The sequence below is a fragment of the Natator depressus genome, chromosome 4, assembly GCF_965152275.1.
Source record: "Natator depressus isolate rNatDep1 chromosome 4, rNatDep2.hap1, whole genome shotgun sequence".
Lineage (NCBI taxonomy): Eukaryota > Metazoa > Chordata > Testudines > Cheloniidae > Natator > Natator depressus.
In genome coordinates, this window is record NC_134237.1 from 14796901 (window position 1) to 14821859 (window position 24959).

Consider the following 24959-nt stretch of genomic DNA (forward strand, 5'->3'; position numbering starts at 1 on the left):
GACAATAGGTGAATTTTCAGTGACAGGGTGCCGTGGCACTTCTGCATTTTCATGTCTGCTTTTGTAAGCAAGTAGTTTTAAAGTGAGGTAAAACTTGGGGGTACAAATCAGACTCCTGAAAGGGGTACAGTAGTCTGGAAAAGTTGAGAGCCACTGTATTACTGCACCCACCCTGTGTCTCTCGCACAATAGGGGGCAGTCTTGCACTGGCAGGCAGGACTGGCGCAGCGGCGTGGGATTTTTTACAAAGCACCTCAGTGGCTGGGGAGCGCATCTTCCCTGAGCGGGGTGACTACGTAGCTGCGTCCAATCCTCCCTGACCAAACAGGGCCTTTCCAGATCTGTGACTGAGCTGGCACTTTTGTTCTCAACCCCGCTCTTCAGCCACTTAAAAAAAAAGCATAAATTACCCTCTGAGCTGCAATTTCTTATCCTCGCTCTTGGCCCAGGAATAAATCATAATAATTAATAACAAGTTGAAGAAAATCCACTAGCTATTTCTCAGTTACTGAAGAATGGGTGGGGGGAAATGTCAGGTCCAGGTGGGTTTCATGCAACGTGCAGTGTGTGTTGTTACTGCTCAAGGCAGCCGGGACTTACGTGATGTTTTGCTGGTGGATTTTACGCTGGTTTCTAAAGGGAACGTGCTGTGTAGAAGGGTATGTTCCCTGCTGTCTGCCCCGTCTGCTGGTTATGATTCTTCCCCTTCTCCTCACTCTGCCTTCGTCAGTGTGGAAGTGGAATGGAGGGGTTAACAGCAGCCAGTATCTGGTAGTGCAATCATACTCCATAGCTGCTTTTCTCCATGCTACATGCCACTTTGCATAGCATTACTGTCATTTTTCAGAGTAGCAGCCGTGTTAGTCTGTATTCGCAAAAAGAAAAGGAGTACTAGTGGCACCTTAGAGACTAACCAATTTATTTGAGCATAAGCTTTCATGGGCTACAATCATCGGATGCATTCAGTGGAAAATACAGACTTTTTACTGTCATTTTTGTTTGGTTGGAGGGGGCTCTGCGGATCAGCTTCTTTGTTGCGTCATGGAGGGCGTTTGCTGCAATGTTCCTTACCATGGCGTCGGGACACGTCAGCAGGCGGAAGGCGTGGGTGATCACCGCGATGTCACACAGGTCACCCATGCGGGGGACATTGGCACCGCCATGCCTGTGGGCGATATAGACCTGCTGGCTCTCTGGGGAAGGAAAAGCCACTTCTTCACCAGCTGCTGGACGATCTTGTATTTTCCACTGAATGCATCCGATGAAGTGAGCTGTAGCTCACGAAAGCTTATGCTCAAATAAATTGGTAAGTCTCTAAGGTGCCACTAGTACTCCTTTTCTTTTTACTGTCATTTTGCATCCTTCTGTGCCACGCAACAGAGGGGAAACAGATGACCCTACACATGTGAAATTTAGCAGTTCCTTTAGGAGCCACCACTCTTGACTTTCATTAACATTTAAACCATAGTGATTCATTAACTTAAGCTTTATTGAACTTAATATGCTCAAGGTTCTTAGTCAATAACAATAAGTTATCTCAGTCAGTAGGTAAAATCTCCCAAGTCACTTAAAAAGAAAAGGAGGGCTTGTGGCACCTTAGAGACTAACAAATTTATTTGAGCATAAGCTTTCGTGAGCTACAGCTCACTTCATCGGATGCATTCAGTGAAAAATACAGTGGGGAGATTTATATACACAGAGAACATGAAACAATGGGTGTTACCACACACACTGTAATGAGAGTGACCAGGTAAGATGAGCTATTACCAGCAGGAGAGTGAGGTGGGGGGGGGTGGGCAACTTTGGTAGTGATAATCAAGGTGGGCCATTTCCAGCAGTTGACAAGAACATGTGAGGAACAGTAGGAGGGGAAAATAAACATGGGGAAATAGTTTTACTTTGTGTAATGACACATCCACTCCCAGTCTTTATTCAAGCAAATGTAATGGTGTCCAGTTTGCAAATTAATTCCAATTCAGTCTCTTGTTGGAGTCTGTTTGTTTTTGAAGTTTTTTTTTGTTGAAGAATTGCCACTTTTAGGTCTGTAATCGAGTGACCAGAGAGATTGAAGTGTTCTTCCACTGGTTTTTGAATGTTATAATTCCTGACATCTGATTTGTGACTTTGTCCTCACCCATAACTATTTCACATTTGGGGGCAATGTATACCTTCAAATCAGCGGCACTGCTATGGGTACCCGCATGGCCCCACAGTATGCCAACTTTTTAATGGCTGACTGTCACGGAGTCCCCGGGCGATGCTCTGGAACTGCTCCCTACGAAGCCAGGCAGGACTCTGGTGAAGTCTCCTTTCTATGAGCAGGCTGTCTTCAGGACAAACAGCTCACACAGCTTCCACCTTCCTGGGTCTGACCTCGGAGCATTCAGCATTCTCTGCCCCTCCGTGCGCTTCCCACAGCGAGTCTGCCCAGGCGGGGCTCCTGGGGAAGCCAGAGGGTCCTGCACCCCAACTTCGCAATCAGACGTGACTCTCAGCCAGCCAGTAAAACAGAGGTTTATTAGATGACAGGAACATGGTCTAAACCAGAGCTTGTAGGTACAGAGAACAGGACCCCTCAGCTGGGTCCATTTTGGGGGCAGTGAGCCAGACAACCACATCTGTACTTCACTCCATGTCCCCAGCAAGCCCCCAACTGAAACTCTTTCCAGCCCCTCCTCCTCTGGGCTTTGTCCCTTTCCCGGGCCAGGAGCTCACCTGATCTCTTTGTCTTCAACCCTTTAGCTCTCACCTTGCAGCGGGGAAGGGCCCAGGCCATCAGTTGCCAGGAAACAGGGTGTTGGCCATTCTCTGTGTCCAGACCCCTGCACACACCTGCCCTCTAGGGTTCTGCAATGATCATACACCCTTATTCCACCACCTAGATACTTAAGAACTCCATAGGGGAAACTGAGGCACCCCCACACTATTCAGAGGAAACATTAAGAACAGTCACACTGACTTAGAACAGTGCTTCCTCAGCTCTCGTCCCCTTATGCCCCTACTCTACTCATGCTACACTGATGACATCTTCATCATCTGGACCCATGGAAAAGAAGCCCTTGAGGAATTCCACCATGATTTCAACAATTTCCATCCCACCATCAACCTCAGCCTGGACCAGTCCACACAAGAGATCCACTTCCTGGACACTACAGTGCTAATAAGCGATGGTCACGTAAACACCACCCTATACCGGAAACCTACTGTCCGCTATTCCTACCTACATGCCTCCAGCTTTCACCCTGACCACACCACACGATCCATTGTCTACAGCCAAGCTCTGCGATACAACCGCATTTGCTCCAACCCTTCAGACAGAGACAAACACCTACAAGATCTCTATCAAGCGTTCTTACAACTACAGTAGCCACCTGCGGAAGTGAAGAAACAGATTGACAGAGCCAGAAGAGTACCCAGAAGTCACCTACTACAGGACAGGCCCAACAAAGAAAATAACAGAACGCCACTAGCCGTCACCTTCAGCCCCCAACTAAAACCTCTCCAGCGCATCATCAAGGATCTACAACCTATCCTGAAGGACGATCCATCACTCTCGCAGATCTTGGGAGACAGGCCAGTCCTTGCCTACAGACAGCCCCCCAACCTGAAGCAAATACTCACCAGCAACCACACAACAGAACCACTAACCCAGGAACCTATCCTTGCAGCAAAGCTCGTTGCCAACTGTGTCCACATATCTATTCAGGGGACACCATCATAGGGCCTAATCGTATCAGCCACACTATCAGAGGCTCGTTCACCTGCGCATCTACCAATGTGATATGTGCCAGCAATGCCCCTCTGGCATGTACATTGGCTATACCGGACAGTCTCTATGTAAGAGAATAAATGGACACAAATCAGACGTCAGGAATTATAACATTCAAAAACCATTCGGAGAACACTTTGGTCACTCGATTACAGACCTAAAAGTGGCAATTCTTCAACAAAGACACTTCAAAAACAGATTCCAACGAGAGACTGCTGAATTGGAATTAATTTGCAAACTGGACACCATTACATTAGGCTTGAATAAAGACTGGGAGTGGATGTGTCATTACACAAAGTAAAACTATTTCCCCGTGTTTATGTCCCCCCCCCCCCCCCACTGTTCCTCACACGTTCTTGTCAACTGCTGGAAATGACCCACCTTGATTATCACTACAAAAGGTTTTTTTTTTTTTTTTTTTCTTTCTTTTTCTCTTTCTCTCCTGCTGGTAATAGCTCATCTTACCTGATCACTCTCATTACAGTAGTGTATGGTAAAACCCATTGTTTCATGTTCTCTGTGTATATAAAATCTCCCCGCTGTATTTTCCACTGAATGCATCCGATGAAGTGAGCTGTAGCTCACAAAAGTTTATGCTCAAATAAATTGGTTAGTCTCTAAGGTGCCACAAGTACTCCTTTTCTTTTTGCGGATACAGACTAACACGGCTGCTACTCTGAAACCAAGTCACTTAGGAGCCTATGTTTCACTGAAAGTCCCTGAGACTCAGTTTCCTTAGGCAATTTAGAAAATGTGACCTGGCAGCAATAGTTATCTTCGTCAATAACAGGTGTGGGTGTGTGAGTTGAAGAGCAGCATTGTCAGGTGTGACATCAGATAATCCAAACTGTGTGTGTGTGAAATTATGAGTGACGCACCCTCCTTCCCGACAACAACAATCTTGATAGAGCACAATATTAACATCTCTGAGTTTAGGGGACCCAACACAAAAGTGATAATGAGTTGGGTCCCTCTCACCCCCGCCAAGGTGGTTCAGTATGTAAATGAGAATGTATTCCTTGAGGTGCAGGGAGACGCTTCTCTTTCTTGTGTGTTGGGTTTAGCAGAAGATCATTCATCTAAAAGACCATTGGGTAACTTGGAAACACAGGCAAAGCTTCTATAAACTCGAATGAAAAATACAATATACAGACATATTGTATCGTATTAGTAGAGCCCTGCAAATCCGCCGATATCTGTTTTATATCCATGGATCATTTTTGCAGGTTGCGGATGGATGCGAATCCAAATTTTGTGTCTGCGTGGGGCTCTAAATAAAGTGTCAGGGAGCACTCTCGGTGACTGTCTTGAGGGCAGGACAGTTCAGTAGTAGAAAAGTTGGCAAAAATGTAGCTAGAATGTCTTTGAAAATCTATGTATGTCAAGTCATGCAGTACGGGATGAACACAAGTGTTTGAAGAGGACTTTCTCCCATTACAGTTTGTGAGCAGGTGAACTATACCTATATGCTTTAGTTAGGAGAGAATCAGACTTTGTGTTTTTCCTGTGCAGTCATTCAGAGGCATGACTGGTGCTGCTGAGGGGCGCCAGTGTGGTCAGCTGAATAGGATGTGGGACTGAGCATCAGGAGATGTAGATTCTAAACCCGCCACTGCCCTCTTGTGTGATCTTGGGCAAATCAGAGTGGATTTTAAGGGCTGAAGCTGTTATCATTGGGCTTCTCAATTTTTAAAAATAAATTAAAATATGTAGGACACAAAAGTAAAGTGGAATATAGTAGAGCAAGGGAAAAATCGTGTGCAGGAAAGTCTCTCTCGGTGGTGAGTGTTTATAACAAAACCATTGTAAACGGACAAACTGGAAAAACTTCCTGGGCTTGGCTGTCTGTTACTGTAATGCCCCTGTGCACCATAGTGGCTCTGCAAAAGGGCCATACAGAACGTGTAAATGGAATCTTGCAACTTTACATCACTCTGGCAATGCGTTCAAGAGATCTGAGTGTAACTGAAATCAATCAAATCCAGTGTCTTGAACTTGAATCCAGTCCTGTGTCCTCTGGGTGAGGGAATCTTCCCAAGCCTTTCTCTCTGTTCTGAGTCCAAAGTCACAACTCTGAGGACCCGACCGATTTCCCATTCGCATCAATGGGAACACAGCCAGTTGACTTTAGTGGAAATTTGATTGGGTCCTTATGGCCTTTCCCCTGATCAAAGGAAAATAATCCCTTACTTGCCAAGAACCAGATTATGCCTTTGCAATCTGTTACACCTGGATTAAAGACCAATTCAATAGATAACTCTCAGTTTTAAGCAACCACTTTACTGTAGACCCAAGGTTTCTTGTACAATTTTGCTTCATCTGTTTTTAAAGGCATCCTCTCTACCAGACAGCCAAGTTCTGTTAATTTGGGTGGTCCCTAAGGCAGTTGTCACTGCATTCTTTTTTTTCTTTTGTAATTTCTTGTCACATCTTTAGTAGCCAGATGCGTGCAGCTGTTTGAAGAGGACTGTCTGCCAGAAAAATCAATAAAAACTGTCATTCAGTTCATTCACAATTTCATTCCCCTGCCCCATTTTTTGACTTATTGAGATAGAATGTGTGAAACTGGTACCTCACCAATCATTTGCTTGGGTAACCTTTCTCTTTCATTATTGTCAGGGTCAGCGATAGGCACTAGGGTGTGAATGATGTTATACATCAAAGTATTTGGGATGTGCTTGCTATTCAGAATAACGTTGCATTATCATTGAGGAAGTCTAGGTGTAGAGAAACCGTCATGAGAAATCACCAAAAGAAATGTATGAAATAACGCCATTTGTGTCAAATTCCGTTCTCAGATAGATGTGATTTCAGTGGGAGTCACATGAGCGGATCTGTAGGCAGAATGTGACCCTTTGTGTGTAGTATGATTTAAGAATGGAATTCAAGCAAACGTTTAAAGTGATAACATTTTTGATGTATTTATATATATATTTATTTGTATATTTACTGTGCCTTCAGTTTTTCAATGGGAGCCAAGCACACCAATCCAAGGATGGATTCTGGCTTTAAGCATAAGACCTTACTTCTGAAGAGAGAACTAGAAAGTAGCCTTCGGTGAAACTGGAAGAAGAGAATAAACAATCTCCTGAATGCATAATGGACCAAATCTTGGAAATCCTCATTCATGCAAAACATCCATTTAAGTTAATGGGAGGTTTGCCTGAGTGTGGACCACAGTATCTGATCCTGCTAAGAACCTGAGAGGTTAGCCGTTCTGATTCACTAAGCAGTAATCCTAGGATAAGGAAGGGCAATTGCAGCAAAGGATATTTATCATTCAGTAGCTGATGGAGGAATCAGTTGCTGGGGGGCAAAAACCTTTCTGTCTGCAACGGGTTTGGTTTTTTTTTTTAAATTTGTGTTCTTCTACCAGTGAAAAGATTCAACTTTTCAATCCATGCCTCAAAGTACCTGCAGTTCCCATTTCAAGGCAAGTGGGACAATGAATATTGGAGAGAGACAGACAGATTTATCTGTGTCCAGAGCACTTGATTACATAAAAAGCTACAAACGTAAACTTGCCCATTCTTGTTTTCCCCACAGTCCTTTTGGTGCGCTGAAAACGCTGGGGAGGGATGTCCATTTCCCCTACATCTTGTGCTGGGGACCTGCCTCCTAAAGCAGTGTCTTGGTATGCTGGACTGGTTATTTGGGGGTATCTGCCTTCTCGCAGAGATTCATTCTGTCCTTTATTTTATTGCGTATGGTAGCAGACTCCTCTCCTGCCTTTCTCGATTACTGTCTCTGCACTTGACCTCTGGATGAGAAAGCAGGCAAGTAGTTTCCTGCAAAGCTAATGCTCATGACACTTTATCAATGGTCTGGCAGGTATATGGTGTAAGCAAGTGCCCACCCCTTTTTGGAGATCAACTGCTATGCTTTCTGATGCCTTCTTTGTTTCTGTGTTCTCCACTCTGGTTCGCAGCCAAAATTCCCTGCTCTGCTGCCAGCCTGGCCATCCCATGTGCCAGGCGAGACCAAAACCTTGGTTTGGTTTGGGTTTTCCCCTGCTGCTGAGCACGTAGTCAGTTGTTTTGCATCCCTTCAGACTTATTGGTGTCACTTTTTTATTTTGATTAAACTAGCCTTGTATATAATGTGCTACTTAATAGCCTTGCGCCTGCTCCCAGAGAAGCCCGAGTGGCTGTTTCCAGTGGGGACAGAACTGAGTCCTGAATGTGCAGTTTTCAAACCTATCATGATGCATGTTAAGGACAAGATGGAAACCCGCACAGTTTACACAAATTGCCTAAACACCAGATGAGTTTTATTATAGGTAGATGCATATTAAAGTGTTCTGGCTTGACGGCCAATTAATTAGAAGGAATACAATTTTGTGGAGGTGGCCAACTCAAGGGATTAAAAGAGGGATATGAAGCCTTCACCTCTAGGTCACTAATTCAGACTCAGGCCAGGAAGCTGTCACTTTCTGATCTTTGGCCTGTGTGAAAGGTACACAGTGCTGCGTGAGGTACAAGGAGCTAATTGTGTCTGTCCTGTGCCTAGTGCCTACCACTGGGGAGACACCAAACTGGGAGATCAGTTTTCTGGCAGTGTCACTGGAGAAGCCAAGGAATGCGCTGGCATAGAAACTAAACTACCGTCCCCATAGGGGCAGGACCTTCCTGGTCAGCTTTGAGGCCCATTGGCTCAGTGTGGGTGAAGCTTGTGGTGCTGTTGCCCATCATGTCTGTGCTCTCTGGTGCTGGGCTGTTTTGACCTCAGCTGGAAGGATGGACACAGCCAAACGAGGAGGCCTTCCTGAAGGAACAACATTGGCCCACTATTCAGTCAGAAGAAAGGCCATGAAAACATGTGTTAAAATGGGGCGGGGTCAAATGTGTAAGAGTTTGAGAGAGACAAGGTGGGTAAGGAAATTAACATCTTTTATTGGACTGCCTTCTGTTGGTGGAGGAGACAAGCTTTATAGCAACAGAAGCTGGTCCAATAAAAGATATATCTTCACCTCTCCCCTCCCACCCCGTATCTTGGGATCAACACGGCTATAACAACACTGCAAATGATAAAAGCTTGCCAGTGGGCAGTGCCAAGCAGAGTACCTCAGACAGCACCCTATGAGAGATTGGGGGAGTCAATAGATGCCACCCAGAGGCACTCTGCTCGAATGGGTGAGATAATTGCCTCTCTCAGGCAGTACATCAGACATGACTATCCAAGAAACAGTGGCAATGGGTGGTGAGGGACTATATTTTGGATCGATGGCGCATTTATTGGCAGATAGACAACTTACTGCATCCCTGAGCCCAGTGGTTCTCCCTTGCGGTCCAAGCAGCATCCAGCTGCATCTCATGTGACAGCCTCAGGACCATACAGGTAGTATATATATTGAATGGATGCGGCCCACATAATACAGAGAGAGCTGCATATGCAGCCCTCAGTGGTAAATAGGTACCAAAAGAGCCTCCTTCATTATAACAGGTCTTATTGTGGTCACGGGCAGTTTAACTGCCATCCCTCCAGTTGTGGCTTCTTGAGCTCCCCCTCCTGCCTCCGTGGAGCTAAAGAACAAACGGCATGCCAGCTGGTTATGGCCTGCCCTCTCTATCCTCTTGATGATGGATGGATGCGCATGATGTCTCTGGAAGCTGTTGCCATGATAAAGTGGCTACATTACTTACCCCATTCTAGTTCGTTGCTTGTGCTGCCTTCTGGATTTGAAGGTGACCAATGCCAGGAGGAGGTGAACAAGGAGGTGCTAGGACTGAATGGAGTGATTGAGCAAGTGGTGGATTGATAGAGCTGCATTGTCTTAAAGCAAATAGAAAAAGGACAAAAAACATTTGGATTCATAATAACATTTCCTTTTCTATATTTGATTGCTTTTTGTCTTGGCATCCCTAAAATAAACCCTAGTGACATTCAGGGGAATTGTGGATGCTCAAAGAATGCAAGGTCAAGTAGTTTTGAAGCACTGGTTTATGGGTGAGTCTATTGATATCAGCTTCCTTCTAATCGACTTTCTTTTTGGTCCTACAGGTGCTTGTGTCTACCAAGGCTCATTGTTTGAGGTAGGTGAACCTTAATATGTTTCATGGTTACATTGAGGTTGATAGGCTGCACTTATGACTCAACAAGTTTTGTCAGTGCCACATGACTTCCGTGGCACAAATTGTAGTGATGCTTTCATGAATATGCAATGGGGCGAAATCCTGGACCCGCTGAAATCCATTGCAAAATTCCTGTTGACTTCAGTAGAGTCAGGATTTCACCCATGGTCTTTGTCAACCCAACCAGGCTACTGTTGAGCAAGACTCCGTGCATATTGACAAATTTGGCTCTTTGTTTGTCCTGTGCATTTTTAAGCAATGGGATTCAGGAATGTGCAAAACAAGACTGGCCAGCAAGTGTTGTCTAAAATCTCCCTGTATATTCTGCATGTATTTGATGTTTTGCTATCAGTGATGATCGTTTAACACTTTTCTTCTGGAAAACTTCATATTCATTGTGTGCTGTGACTTCTCCTTTTTTAAACTAAAAGTATGACTCTTGCATTTTTTTGCTGTGACAAAACCATGATTTCTCCATTTTTCACAATTGCAAATAATCCACCTTAATCATTGGGCAGATATGTGATGGAGGGAATCTCATGCAAATAGTACTTTTCCATACAATACTTGGCTGCCTCAATTTGATACTGAAACAGTAAAAAGAAATTGACAAGAACGTTGCTCCTGAAGTGCTTACACACAGGCGTGCTATCACAACGAAACTACACAATGGTTTGTTGTTGTGGAATCTAAAGTAGCGTGCATCATGTTTATTTATTAGCTAGACTGGGTTTATATGTTTTATTTCCCTTAATACCCCCCTCCAACAAAGTTACTGCAGTGTCTTTGGAATCTATAACTATTGTATAATCTCAAGTTTTATAGGAGTTGGGTTCTTTTGCCTTCCAACCTTGACACTGACCCTTTTAAAGTTCTCCTGCACTTTAAAGGGGGAAATGAAGTGGAATTGATTTACATCACTGTGTCTTTGGTGGATGGCTTGGGGAAAAGCTGAAGCAGATTGTGTTCATTTGTTTCCATTAATAATACACTATGGAGCATCACAGTGTTTTAAAGGAGATTGAAAAGTCTGCCTACACTCCATCAACTCTAATAAATTGTGTGGCAGATCATTCTCTTCTACTCATTTTATCTCAATAAGGACTGTAATATAGTATAATAAGGGGATAGGAAATGAGATGTTCATCTATGTCACTGCATGATGATGATGTGTGTGACTTTTACAATTCTGTTTTTTTTTTTTTTTTTTGGCTTTGTACGCTTGTCTGGATGATGGAGTTGATGAAGATACGGAATAAATTGAAGGTTGTTTTTTGTTTAAATTATAGAAATTAAGGGTCAGTTATGGAAACCGTTCCTCACTTTAAGTAATTCCTTACTCAGTATGTTGATGTCAGTGGGATTACTCGTGGCGTAGGATACACTACTCTGTGTGTGTAAAGGTATACGGATCTTAAAGCAGCTTTAATTAAGAAAAGTGCTGCACTGGGGAAAAACATCCTATATTTTGTTTGGCTTGAGGACTGTACACATGTGTAGTTATCCTATCGTGTGACCATCATGTAAATGTCACTATGAAGAAGAAAAAAGTATATTAGCATTGTACCGGTGTTGGTATTTTTCAACATGTTACTACTTGAAGAAAAATACCAGGTCAAGTTATAGGGCTAGTTATAACCAGGTCAAGATGTGTGCTAACAAGACATAAACTGCCTGGCAACACTGAAAGGGGAGAAATACCAGCTGCATGCTGTTTTTTGGATTCTTTCAGAATCCCAGTTTGTTTAAAAGCAATACGATATTGTTTGTAGTAGCTCCCACAGCATGCAAGGTGCTTTCTGAACACAGCTGGAGAGAACAGCAACTTTCACATTCTGAGTGCTACTAAGGACAAAAAACGATAAGACAATAATAATAATAATTGCTGAAATCCTTGCCCTGAGGAACATATAACTTAAAAAGACAAAGATACACTAAGGATGGGAGAGAAGGATGAAACGTACAAGCAACGTGATCAGGAGGAGGATGGGGACCCGACTTATTTCTTTGCTTTGTTGTTGGAGCTGGATGAACAGAAATGTGTGCCCATCCAGGCCCTCACTGATACCAGGAGCTCCTCGCAGGCACAAGGGCCCCGTTAACATCAGTGAGGCTCTGAATGGATACAGAGCTCCACCCATTGCAGGATGGGGGTCCAAATTCCTCCTCCCTGCCTTCTTCCACACATTGCTCTCGCTTGTTTTTCTCTCACCTCAGTTTCCAAATACCATTCCAACATCCTTATGCACTTCCCTCCCAGCACTGGTCCGTCTCCCTCCAAGCAGTTCACTCACGAAATAGGTAGATGACTTAGTCAGCTAGTTTCTTGTAGGTATTGTGACTAAGTGGTCTCGGAGAGGCATTTAAGGAAGTGCATTAGAAAGAAATTGATTATTTTGCTGCTGCTGTACCTGTGTCCTAAGCACCTCTGGCTGTGTACAGGAGCTACTGCTGAAAAGAGAAATTCTATGCAGAGAAAGCATTTGGATAGGATTCTCCCCACCCCAGGAGGGAAATCAAGGAAAAGTCTAATTACATTATTTCCTTCAGAGAGGGATTGCTCCAAACCTGCAAAATCTCATAGAAAACAGAATTTTTCAGCCATTTCCAAACGAAAAATTACGAAGTTTGGAAAAAATAGCTCCGCATTAAGGATAGTGCCTAGAGAGAGGCTGCCATCTTTCATTGATTTGTACATCGACCATTCTTATTTTAAGATTTCTATCTAGAAGAGTCTCAAATGGTACAGTGTGCCTGAGACTAGCAAACACTGCTTTTTTTTTTTTATATCGGTTGTTATATGCATTAATAAACTGTGTCACTTGCAGACTTCTAAAGCTACACAGCTCTTTTCAAGCATTAACCATCTATATAACGTTTCTAGGTAGGTGGGTGGGTGGGGGAAAAAAGGCATAAAGGTTAAATGGCTTTCTTGAGATGACAGTAGGAATTAGAACTCAGGAGTGCACAGTTTACAGTCCTGTGGTCAGAGACCTAGACCATACCTCTATGAAATATTCCAGTTGATTTCAGTTACACCTATATAATATACTGGAACATATGAATATTTTGCACAAGTTCTGCGGCAGTAGAAAAACAGCACAAATCTTATTCTTTATTAGTTGTTGTGAATTACTCAGGAGGTTTCATTTTTTTTAACTTGATGAAAACCGTTTGTATGTCAGTGAATTTACAATATTTTATTAGGCTTTCTGCATATTCAAAGCAGTACAGTTTGATAAGCAATAACCAGAAGTAATGTAGTAAAGGTACAAAGTCTGCCATTTTCTTGGCACCTTACATGTAATTACAAGCAAAAATAAAAACAGATCTGGCAGCAGCAGATTATATGGGAGACCTACAACAATATATGGAATAAAAAATATTTGCTATCTAAAAAGTGGCTCCTATTGAGAATTGTCCATCCAAGAACTTGTAGTCCGGGAAGGGGAAATTCCCAGCCATGTGTGGTAATGAAACTTGTATTTATTTAACCCCCTCTTGCAACTGTAGAAAGCTCTATATCTGAATTGCATACAGTCAATAGACCCAGTCAGTGCTACATAAATCAACTGTCTGGTGTCCCAGTCCTGAAGATAAACATGCATATAACAAATCTGAAGGTGAAGACAAACCATTGCAATTCAGCCTGTTCATCTTTTATTAACACTCCCAAAGAATGATTGTCAGCTCTGGATAGGAATGTTTTGTGAGCCAGATTCTGAACTGTTATCCCGGTGTAAATCCGGAGCGGCCTAACTGAAGTCAGTGGGGATGGTCTTTCAGCTGAGGCATTGGATTGGATCTTCAGGAGATCTGGGTTCAGGTCTTGGCTCTGCCACAGTCTTCCTATGTGACCCTCAACCCTTTTTGCCTCAGTTTCTCTCCTTTCCCACAGATCTTCAGCCTTCACAGAAGGCCCAACTCTGCCTGTTCTCTGTACCTTGAAAATTGCTTTCCTTGGTGCTGCTGTCGGTCTCTATGACGACCACAGGCGGCATCAGTGGAACTGTGCTCACCGATGGCCCACTCACGTGCTCTGTTGTGTGCTGGTTCTTACCCATACCACTTGGAGGTGGAGTGTGTGCAGAATCAATAATTCATCGAACAGCAGTGCACATTTGTGCTAGCTATACAAATAACTGGCTCGGTTTAGTTAGCAGGCAGTCCACATCTGGACTGGAGCACCATTTAATGGGAATCCTGGAATTGCCTAATGGGCTTATGGGCATGTGTCCTGGGTTTTTCATCCTTGTGAAACCCACATGCTTACCCTGGGACATGTGGAATATTTTCTGAGTAGGGGAAAAAATGCTGCTCCTAAAACCTTCCCACTCCCTTTAATTAAATTCCTGAAACTGTTTTGCAAGAGGGAGGAAGGATTATTGGCAAAAGCAGGGAACAACATCAGACTAAGTCTATAATTTTTCCGATCCCCACCTTGTTGGTACTGGTTATCTTGGATTTCTACTGTGTGGTGAAAGCATCTTTGATGTTGCCTGGAATTTTACTGACTCTTTTCTTCTAATTCTGTAATCAAGATGAAGGGACAGGAAGCGGGGCAGGTGGAACTCAAAGCACGTTTTAAGAAAAACAGAAACAGGCTGACAGTTATTTCTCTTGAAGTCAATGAGGCCTCTTGCAGTTACAACAGCTGGAAAAGTGACCTTAATTACTTGAAGATGGCACAGACAGGAGGGAGACCAAGGGCTGAGGCTGATAGTAGCATAGAACAATCTGAGTGTTATGGAAGAATAGATTCAGGTTTAAAACAGGTTAGTAATTACTACATGACAACAGGAATCTAAAATACACACTTATTCTGCTTTTGTTCAGGGGAGATTAGAATGTAAATGCTAACCAGTTCTTGAGGATAGACTATGATTGTATATAAGCAGTGCTTCTAGCATAAGTTATTGATTACTAATATTTCAATAGCACCTAGAGTACTCAGCTGAGATGGGTGGCCCCTTTGGACCAGGAGTTATACAAACACATGGCAAGAGACAGTCTCTTACCTGAAGAGCTTACAGTCTAAACAGACAAAGGCTGGGGAAGAAGGAAGGATTGTTATCCCACATTTTACAGATTGGAAACTGAAGCACAGAGAAATTAAGTGACACCCCCATGATCAGAGAGGAAGACTGAGCTGGGGATTGAACCCAGATCTCTTGAGTCCTAGCACAATTTTTTAACCACTAGATTCCTCTCTGGGGTGTATATTTGTCCCTTCAATATGTACGCTCAACTCTCAATATGTACCCCTGTTAGCATTATGGGAGTATTGTATGTGTGTTGAGGGGAGACTGTTCCTCAAACAATGGACTTTTAATTCAATTTTAATTTCTTTAGTCACTTGGGTCATTTTCTGAACCAGAACTCTATAGTATTCTGAGATCAGCTGGTCATCAAATGCCAAAATCTGCATTGCTGTTTGGTGTTAATGAAACCAGGGACAGATCCGTACATCATATTGCAGCGTTTATTGAGCGTCGTCATGGTAGAACAGGGTTATCTATTGAAAACAATTACTCATCTGAAAGATCTGGTCGTTGTCATATTTCACTGCATAGCAAGGCTGTCTTTTTTGTATAACTTTATATGAGGCTGCGATATAGACATTAGTGTAAGTGAATATAGAATAGAGCCTGGAGGGTTAGTCAAGAGGTGGGGAAGAAAAGTATAATGAGTCTACAGCCAACAGAAATAACCAAATTCATTACTGTACAGCAACTCTGCAGTACCACAGTTTTGTACGTGATCCTTGCATAGTTGCATTCATTAAGGAAGTAAGATGTGTGACCTAGCTGTTGTGTTCCTATGTTTTATATATGATTTATTTTTACAGTGTGTGAAAAGTAAAGCTAAAGCAATGAAAGATAATGGCTAAGGGGGATTGTGAACTCAGTGGGAAGAATATTAAGTGGGAAGAATAGGTGCTTCTCTGCATGGTATGAGAACAGCAGAACTTATACCAGGTACACTGTTGTGTTTGTGTTAGCAGGGGTGTCTGTGTGTGTGTGTTGACTGTCAGCAGGCTTTTCATATTTGTGTGGCATTCAAATATGGGCAGTGTTCAACCTGTATCTACAAATCTATATGTCTTTTCTTGACCATGTGCCTCATTCTGTCTAGCCATTTCAGTACTGGATATAATCAGGCTGGATCCAAATAGTAAATGAGGTTGGCATTACAGGTATTTGAGAACTAAATTCTCCAGCTGGAACGGCAGAATCTGAACAGCAAGCAACTGTAGGTAGGGGCAGGAAATAAACTAGCCGACTGCCTCAGTTTCTGGATTTGAACGTTCGGGGATGGTTCTCATCCTGAGAGATCTGTTGTGAGCATTGATAATTAATATAATATTGAACTTCTTATAGCACAATAAATGCCCATTGTGCTTCACAGAAATAAAGTCAACTCTGGTCCAGATTCTTGGCCACACTGTAGCTGCTTTGCAGCAGTCTGTCAGTGCAAAGCAGCCACAGGCGCCGAGCACAAGTCGGGGGGAGGAGGGGTACTCAGCACCCACAGGGCCAGATTCATCTTTTATGGGCCCCAGCGCCCTGACCATGGCCCCTCCACTTGCGCTCCACCCTGAGCCCCCGCCCCCGGTTGGCCTCTTCCCCTTGAGACCCTGCCTGTGCTCCACCACGAGGCCCTGCCCCTGCTCGACCTCTTCCCCTGAGGTCCCGCGCACTGCTCGCACGGGGATGGGAGGGGGCGGAGAGGAGCACACACTGGCAAAACCAAAAATCAGCGCCTGTGAAAGCAGCTATGGACCTGCTCCTCTGGCCCATGGAGGATTCCTCCAATGACGAGTATAGAAATCCTCTGGTAGTGGGTAGTGATCCTAGCTATTCCCCTCCCAGTTCCTGGTGTTATGTGCATGCCCTATGTCATAAATATAAAGGGAAGGGTAAACTTCAAAATCCCTCCTGGCCAGAGGAAAAACCCTTTCACCTGTAAAGGGTTAAGAAGCTAGGATAACCTTGCTGGCACCTGACCAAAATGACCAATGAGGAGACAAGATACTTTCAAAGCTGGAGTGGGGGGGGGGGGGGGGGGGGAACAAAGGGTCTGTCTGTGTGATGCTTTTGCTGGGAACAGATCAGGAACGCAGCTCAGAACCCCTGTAAGAAGTTCGTAAGCAATCTAGCTAGAAATGCGTTAGATTTTCTTTTGTTTAATGGCTGGTAAAATAGCTGTGTGAATGGAATGTATATTCCTGTTTTCGTGTCTTTTTATAACTTAAGGTTTTGCCTAGAGGCAAATTCTATGTTTTGAATCTGATTACCCTGTAAGGTATTTACCATCCTGATTTTACAGAGGTGATTCTTTTTACTTTCTTCTATTAAAATTCTTCTTTTAAGAATCTGATTGCTTTTTCATTGTTCTTAAGCTCCAAGGGTTTGGGTCTGTGTTCACCTATGCAAATTGGTGAGGATTTTTATCAAGCCTTCCCCAGGAAAGGGGGTGTAAGGGTTGGGAGGATTTGGGGGGGAAAGATGTTTCCAAAGGGGCTCTTTCCCAATTATATACCTGTTTAGACGTTTGGTGGTGGCAGCGATAAAGTTCACGGGCAAAAGGTAAAATAGTTTGTACCTTGGGGAAGTTTTAACCTAAGCTGGTAAAAGTAAGCTTAGGAGGTTTTCATGCAGGTCCCCACATCTGTACCCTAGAGTTCAGAGTGGGGAAGGAACCTTGACACCCTAGAACAGGGACAGCTCAGATGCATCCCAGAATCTGGCCCAGGGTATCTTGCTCAAAGAGCTTACAAGAAGGGAGGGAAGGGAGTTACATCAAATATAGATGATGTGCAACAAAACCAAACAAATTGCGTGTGTCTGTGTGTCTTTTTGTTTTTTGAAAATAGGGCAGGAATAGATAGTGTTGGAGTGAAAGTCAGCTGGGTGGAGATACCGTGACAGCAGAGCAGATAGTGAGCTCGAGGGAGCGGTGTAGGGTCCATGGGGGATACCATGATTGCAGGCAGTGAGCTCTGAGTGAAGGAGCAGAGTGTGGCTGCTTGGTGAAGTGGGAGGGTAGGAGTGTGCGTCTGTGTGTAAGATGGGATAGCATGAAAAAGGCACAAGGATGCTAGTGGGGGACGAAGACAAGGAGCAGCACGGCAGGAAAGTGGGCAAAGAGTAAGGCATGAGAGGTGGGTCAGGGACACGTAGGACCTTGATAGTGGGGATGAGCAGTCTGAACTAGATGCTGAAAGACAAGAAGGCAGGGACAGGAAGGAGAAGAGATTGTGGATAAGGGGGAGGCTCAGGATTAGGACAGATGCCGCCAGCAGGTAGGAAGCAGCCGGGAAAGTGGTGAAGAGAAAATGTGTTTGAGCATGCGGGTGACAGAGGATGAAGTGAGCAGATGGAACAAGGGGAAGAGGTGCAGTTAGTGGGAGCAGATGAGATGAGTGGGGGGAGGGATGGGCAGTGATGATGAGGAGGAAGAGAGCAGGGAAATGGAAAGAAGGGAGAGGTAGCCAGAAGAACAGCAAAGATGAAACTAGCAATTAGGGCCAATGAGCTGGCAAAACAATTAAGCGGTGATGGCAATGAACCGGCAGTTGGTGTGCAGTTAAAAGCAATGAACTGGCAATTAACACTCAGCGGAAGTAGTGACCTGACAACTGATGATCAAATAATAGGCAGTACGTAACCAAAGAACAGGCAGCTCATAAGCAGTCCTATAAAGTGGCCAGTAGCGAAGTAAAGAGCAAGGCAACAAATATACTTGGTAGGGGCCCGGAGCAAGTAGGTGGCTGTTGATGTGTGTCTGGGCATCCCACAGGATAAAACTAGCTCTGAGGTAAATGTTAATGGCCCTCTTTCTGCCTTTGCAGGATTGGGGCCATAGATTGCAAAGTACTTTGAAGACAGAATGTGCTATGTAAGTGTGAAGTGTAATTCAATACAGTATTATGATGTCTCTCATATTTGCAGCTCTTATTTTCCAGTATTGCCTGTGACTAGTGCAATGACAAATTGCATCTGGCCCAGCCAGGCTTGGCCAATACTTGGTGCATCCATTTTGCAAGTTAGGGTTACGCTATTTCCTTCACAGCAGCACATCTCATTGAAACAGAAGACCTCGCACACATGGCTTTTAGGCTGCGACATGCTAGGTCAGCTAGGCTATGGCGTACCTCTGTCCACAGACCACACCTTTTCTACGCTGGGAGATGTGTCATGGATTAGGGAGTATGGCAGTCTCTTTGTGTCTTCTCATAAATGATGTTCTGAAACAACTAAATACAATGAGGAATAGTAATCCCGCCCAACTCTGTTTAATGGCCTGACAAGTTCACAGTATGGCTGCAGATTTTTCTAGCCTTCTTCCCCTTCCCATCATGCCACAGTGCATATATGATTCTCTCTCCTTACGTAGCTAGATGGGATGGAAGGGGCCATATATGAATCCTGGACATCCTGAGTTTTAGTTGGTACTGTCTTCAGCTAAGGTCCTGTCTACATTGGCTTCTTGAAGAGCATGGTTCTGCTTTGAAAGGTGACGGTGTAATAATAGCCCACTTTAATTGATTAGTCTCATTAGAGTTGGTATGGCAACACCCATTTTTTCTTGGTCTCTCTCTCTCTATATATATATCTTCCTACTGTATTTTCCACTGCATGCATCCGATGAAGTGGGTTTTAGCCCACGAAAGCTTATGCCCAAATAAATGTGTTAGTCTCTAAGGTGCCACAAGTACTCTGCGTTCTTTTTGCTGATACAGACTAACACGGCTACAACTCTGAAACCTGTGTAAGAATGGTGTCTGGTTCCTCACCAGACCTGCTCCCTGTTTGTATTCAGAGTCAGATGTACATACATTTTTTTTTTACTGCTTTTAACTCCTGTTAGCTCTGCTGGCTCTACAAGACTGAGGTTAAACAACAGAATCCGGCTTATCCATCAGCAGCAGAGTTGTGATCTAAATTCCAACTGCAGGTCTAGTTTCTGCCCTCGGATGCACCTGTGCCACCCCACTGAAGGTTAATGAGATGAAACGGGTATGATAAAAGGCACAGGTGTAACCAAGGACAGAATTTGGCTTGCAGACTCTCTATTACTGGTGCTGATACATGACCAGGAAGGAGTATGGATTTCAGATTCAAGGGTGATTTTGCATGGCTCTCATTTACAAACAATGCAAACAAACAAACAAACAACCTTGTAAAATGAGCACAAATGATCTAGAAATCCCTGTGGCATAATAAACATGGAGTGCTTGCTGCCATGTGCATAGGAGTCATTCTCAGAGTGACCTACAAATTCAGCTCGGCTGTTTACTCCTGTAGCTGGACCAGATGTTGTGGACAATGCCAAGCTAAAGTTAATGGGAGTATTGCCACTGACTTCAGTGCATGCAGGAATACTAGTTCTAGAATGCTAGGGCAGGCCTTCGGTGGGTGTCTGATGACATAGCTCCATTGACATCAATGGAACGATCCTGATGTATATCAGTTGAGAATAAGGCCATGATCTTAAAACCTGGTTCTCTCCTGGTTTGGAAGGGATGAAACATGTCCATAGAACTAAGGAAATCACTCGGATCAACCCAGACAGATTGTTAGAAATGTTTCTGTGTCTGAAATTGCAGCTAGCCATGGTTAGCTTTCTTATAGGGTTTTGTGTATATAAAAGGCTATTGCGAGCTGAACAAAAGAATATGACTTATGGCTGGTCGCTGGCTTGTCCACTGAAGCAAACCTGAGCTTTTAACTAATGTGTTTATGCTTTGACAACTTTTCAAAGCCTGAGCCTGTGATAAATTCAGTAAGGGCAAAGTCACTTGAATGTTTTGCAGCTGAACACAACAGTCCACATCTCACCTGATTTAGTTAGCAGCTCACTTAAATATCAAGGGTCAACTCGCGTTTGTGCTTTTCTTCCGAGAAGAAAACTTCCGGGTTTGACCTTGCAGTGTTTAAAAGAGGCTTGGAGTTCCCCTCTTTGTTCGCCTTTGAAAGAACTGGCAGCAGCAGAGCTAATGCAGCCACTTGCTTTGTTCTAAAAGTAGCAGAGTTCTTCAGCTTGTTGCATTTGTTTAATAGGAGGGAGGTGGGATGAGCCAGTTGGACGGAGGGAGGACTTGAGTTGCAATGAAAATCAATAGTTTTGTAGGGAGATTCTGACAAAATCTGTTTCTAGATCTCTCTATCAGTGTCCCTGCTTATAAACAATAGTTTTCAGTCTCTTGGGGAGAGCGGGAGGCAGGAAGGAGGGGTGGTGGTGGTGAAAGACAGAAGTATGAGCTCCGGAGGCAGTCCGTTTAAGTGGAAGGTTGAGTGTGATAAATGACATTTACCTCTGATAGGCGTTCCAGATAGGGAGAGGTGAGAACAGTTGAGCTGCATGAAGTAAACCATTTGTTTCCTTCGTTCATTCAACTCGGGGTAAATTCTGCAGGAACAGCTCTTGGTAGTCTGCTATACTTCTGTGGGTGCCCTTATCAACATTCCTTTTACATTTTTTTTTTCTAGTGATGTTTGAACAATGGTGACATTTACTCCCTCCCCCTCCCCAAAAGAAGAAAATATATTTTTTTCTGGGAAAAGATTTAGTTAAAATTTCAGATCTTCAGAAATACTCAAACAGCTTTTGGATATGGTTAAAAAAGTTAACAATAAATGATTTAAAAAAAATTGTTGAAAAATGTGTAAGAACTTCAACCAGCTCTGGTTTTTACCATTAAGGATGTTGTACGCAAGCATCTTTCCCAACCTGGTGTGCAAACAATCCCCTTTACTATATGAAGTCCAAACTTAACTGCTTGTTGAGGTTTTAGCTATAGCAACAAACAAAACACTGAAATAACATAAAGATTAGCCCACATCTCCACAGGCTTTTTTGCTCAAAGAGTTCCTCCCTCAGGATTACTCAGCCCACACCCTCGATCTTCTCTTCCAAAGACCCACTCCGCTTATACTGAAACAGGGTATGAAATCATCTGCTTCAGAGTCAGCAAAATCCACTTAACTCTTTCCCAGCAGGATCAACACCTCCTAATAGGATGGGGGTATTGCAAGCAAATATTGCCAGACTATTAAAGGCACCCACTGTATATCTCAAAAATTCAAGCTTAAAGAATTAGTTATACCTACCTAGAAACATTCTGTCATTTATTGCTTTGGATATTAGACCTCAGTGGTATTTGTATATAAATATTGTGTTAAACAAATACAACTAAATGCCTTGATGATGCTTTGAGGACTTTAGTTTATTATAATCTTGGTTCAAAAACATCCCTCAAAGTGAAGATGTAAAATAGGTCAGGAAATCCTATACGTAGAGGGCCTGATTCTCCATTGCCTTGTGCTTTGTGTAATCATTTGCACTTGTTCAAAGGGAATGTAAAAACCCAACCAAATCAGAATTTTTTTCTCGCACTGCTGGTAGTGCTTTACATGCCTCTTTTTTGCAGTGGAAAATCAGGCCCACGGTATTTATGTGAACTGCATGCAGGTAGGGGTTATTACTAAAATAGTGATAACACTTTTCTCTTACAAAATGCCTTCCATTTGAGGGTTTCAAAGGGCTGAGATATGCTGACTGAAGCACAAAAATTTAAAGGCACAGAAATCAAAAATTTGAAGAGATTTTTTTTTTGGGGGGAGGGGGGGGAAGTATCCTTGTTTAAGGGGGGTATATGATAGCAGTCTTCAAATATTTGAAAGGCTGCCACAAAAAAAGATGGAGAAAAGTTGTTGCCCTCTGTGGCAAGAGGGAAGAATGGGTTCAAAGTACACCATAGCAGATTCAGATTAAATCTCAGGAAAAACTTCCTAACTGTAAGGACAATAGGACAATGGAACAGACGGCCTAGGGAGGTTGTGGAAGCTCCTTCACTGGAGGCTTACAAAAGGCGGCTGGTTACCATCTGTCTTGGATGGTTTAGACGCAGCAAATCCTGCATTTTGGCAGGGGCTTAGACTAGAAATCAGATGACCCTTGTGGTCCCTTCTAACCCTATGGTTCTATGAAAATGAATGAATGTAATTCAGAAGAGTGAGGTAGGATTTTTTTCGGTTTTGATGGTGCAAGGTAAAGGAAGCATAGGAATAAAATGAAGGTTGTTCTCAAGAGGATTTAGTATAATCTCGTCTATTAATCGGAAAAGAATTACTTATTTTTTTTATGGATCAAGGCACACGTTTTAATGTCTCATAATAATTCTGTTTTCATCTTGCAAGATAGTGCATCCCAGAAGAAAGACTATTAAGTGTCACTTTTTTTTTCTGTATGAACTAAGAATGTGATTGATATACAGTGTATATGTAGAAATAAACCCCTAAGATTTAGCAGGTTCAAGTGCCCTGCTGTTCCCTATCAGTGACAGGCCTAAAACCAATTCATTCATATACTACGAAGTGGAAGTAATTCCAAAAACATGAGAACTTTCACATATTGCAATAGAATTTACATCTTAGAAACCAATGCATTATACAAGACACACTTCCTATGACCATCAGCATAGCTTGCACTGTTCAATCTATTAGTCAATTTAACTTCCACAGCTGAAGTAAATTGTGACTTTTATACCATGATTTATTGAATTTTAAACAATTGCATTGTAGAAATAGCCAGGTCGGCTAAGGTAGCATCCTTCATAATTCAAGAGATCCCTGTGCAAAGCTTGTAATCCTACCTGCATCTATAGAAAAATGGTGACAGGGAAGAATCTTACTTTATATGATTAACTACTTGGGACCTGATGCAAGCCCCTGGAAGTTGATATGAGCCATTGATTTCTGTGAACTTTGAATCAGGACTGTTTTACTCGATTGCTTGTGAGTTACTGTTTTAATGGGTTGCTTGTCAGAAATAAACGGATGCCTGAATGAAAGGGAGAATACATGTTAACATATATAAACTACCCTGTGTTTTTACTCGCTCCCTGTAGAGCTTCAATGAAGAAACCAAAAGCAAACTCTTTGCTTGCATCTAAGGGGTCTATATTTATTTGATTAGTGAGGTTTATGCCTGTAGCTCCTCAAATACTGACATGAGGATACATTTGTGCATGGAAAAGGACAGTTAGAAACTGTGGTTGTGGTACCAGTACTTTTCCTATGCTCCCTTTCTGATTGTGATGTGAATGCATTGTTGACATATGGACGCTTATTGAAATACGCGACTTGTACAAAAAGCTATTAATGTATGAAGTGCCTTTTACACGGTGTTCTAAGTGAGGCCTATTGTGGCTCATAGAACATCAATATCACTTGCCTCTTTGTACTTTATTTTAAATTTGGGGTCTCCCTTGCAAGCCCCAGACTAGTTTCTCCCTCCTCCTTGCCTATAGACATACATCTCTCAGGTGGGTGCTACCACCATCAAGGCTGTGATGCTGGATATTAGTTACTGACTTGTCCTACACAACAAGTTAGATTCACAAAGAAACTTAAGTGTGGTTTCCAGGCCTCCTCCTGGACGCCCAGTGGGTGGGCATTAGAGGGGATTAAAGGTCACACTGAGCGTCCCCCTGCCCAGGCCTCCTTTCTGCCAAACTCTGCTGTATTGCACCCAGTGACAAGTGCCCCAAACTGACCCCAACCCACCAGCTGCTGACGCTCCCCAGTCCCTGGAGTGACCAGCTTCCCTGGCCTGAACCCCTAGTTGCCAAAATCCTCCTATTCCCCATAATCACCATTTTTGTCTGTCTTGGGTTGTGGCCTGTGGCAGGATTGCTCAGTGGTCTCTTGGACCTGGGACTGGTCATTGCTGGTCACTTGTCTCATCAACAGCAAAAAGGGGTTTGGACGTCTATGCCCCAGAGCAATGCATGAACTGGGAAAAGGCAGACATTCCTCTGCCTAACGCACCTGCGGCGGCAAATCCGGTAAGTGTGCTCAGATCTCACTTACCCCATCGGGCCCCTCCTGTATAACACTGAGCCCAATGGCTAGAGTACTCACCTGGGATGTGGGAGACCCCCAGCTCATGTCTCCCATCTGCTTGAGGGAGAAGGGATTTGAACAGTGATCTACCACTTCTTGGGTGAGTGCCTTAGCTACTGGCCTATAGGATATTCTGCTGTGGGGGTCTCAGTTTCTCCTGCCGAAGCTGTTTCACTGTGAATAAATAATGTCCCCTTAAATTCTATT

The 24959-nt window shown here is 43.4% G+C and overlaps 1 protein-coding gene across 1 annotated transcript in view; it reads left to right on the forward strand.

The window, feature by feature from the left end:
- The window catches only part of FRAS1 (Fraser extracellular matrix complex subunit 1), a 295924-nt gene that overhangs the window by 1658 nt on the left and 269307 nt on the right, over positions 1 to 24959 (forward strand). The window contains exon 2 of the mRNA XM_074950462.1: positions 9770 to 9801. Coding sequence (XP_074806563.1) covers positions 9770 to 9801 — 32 coding nt within the window. The remainder of the gene's footprint in view (positions 1 to 9769; positions 9802 to 24959) is intronic.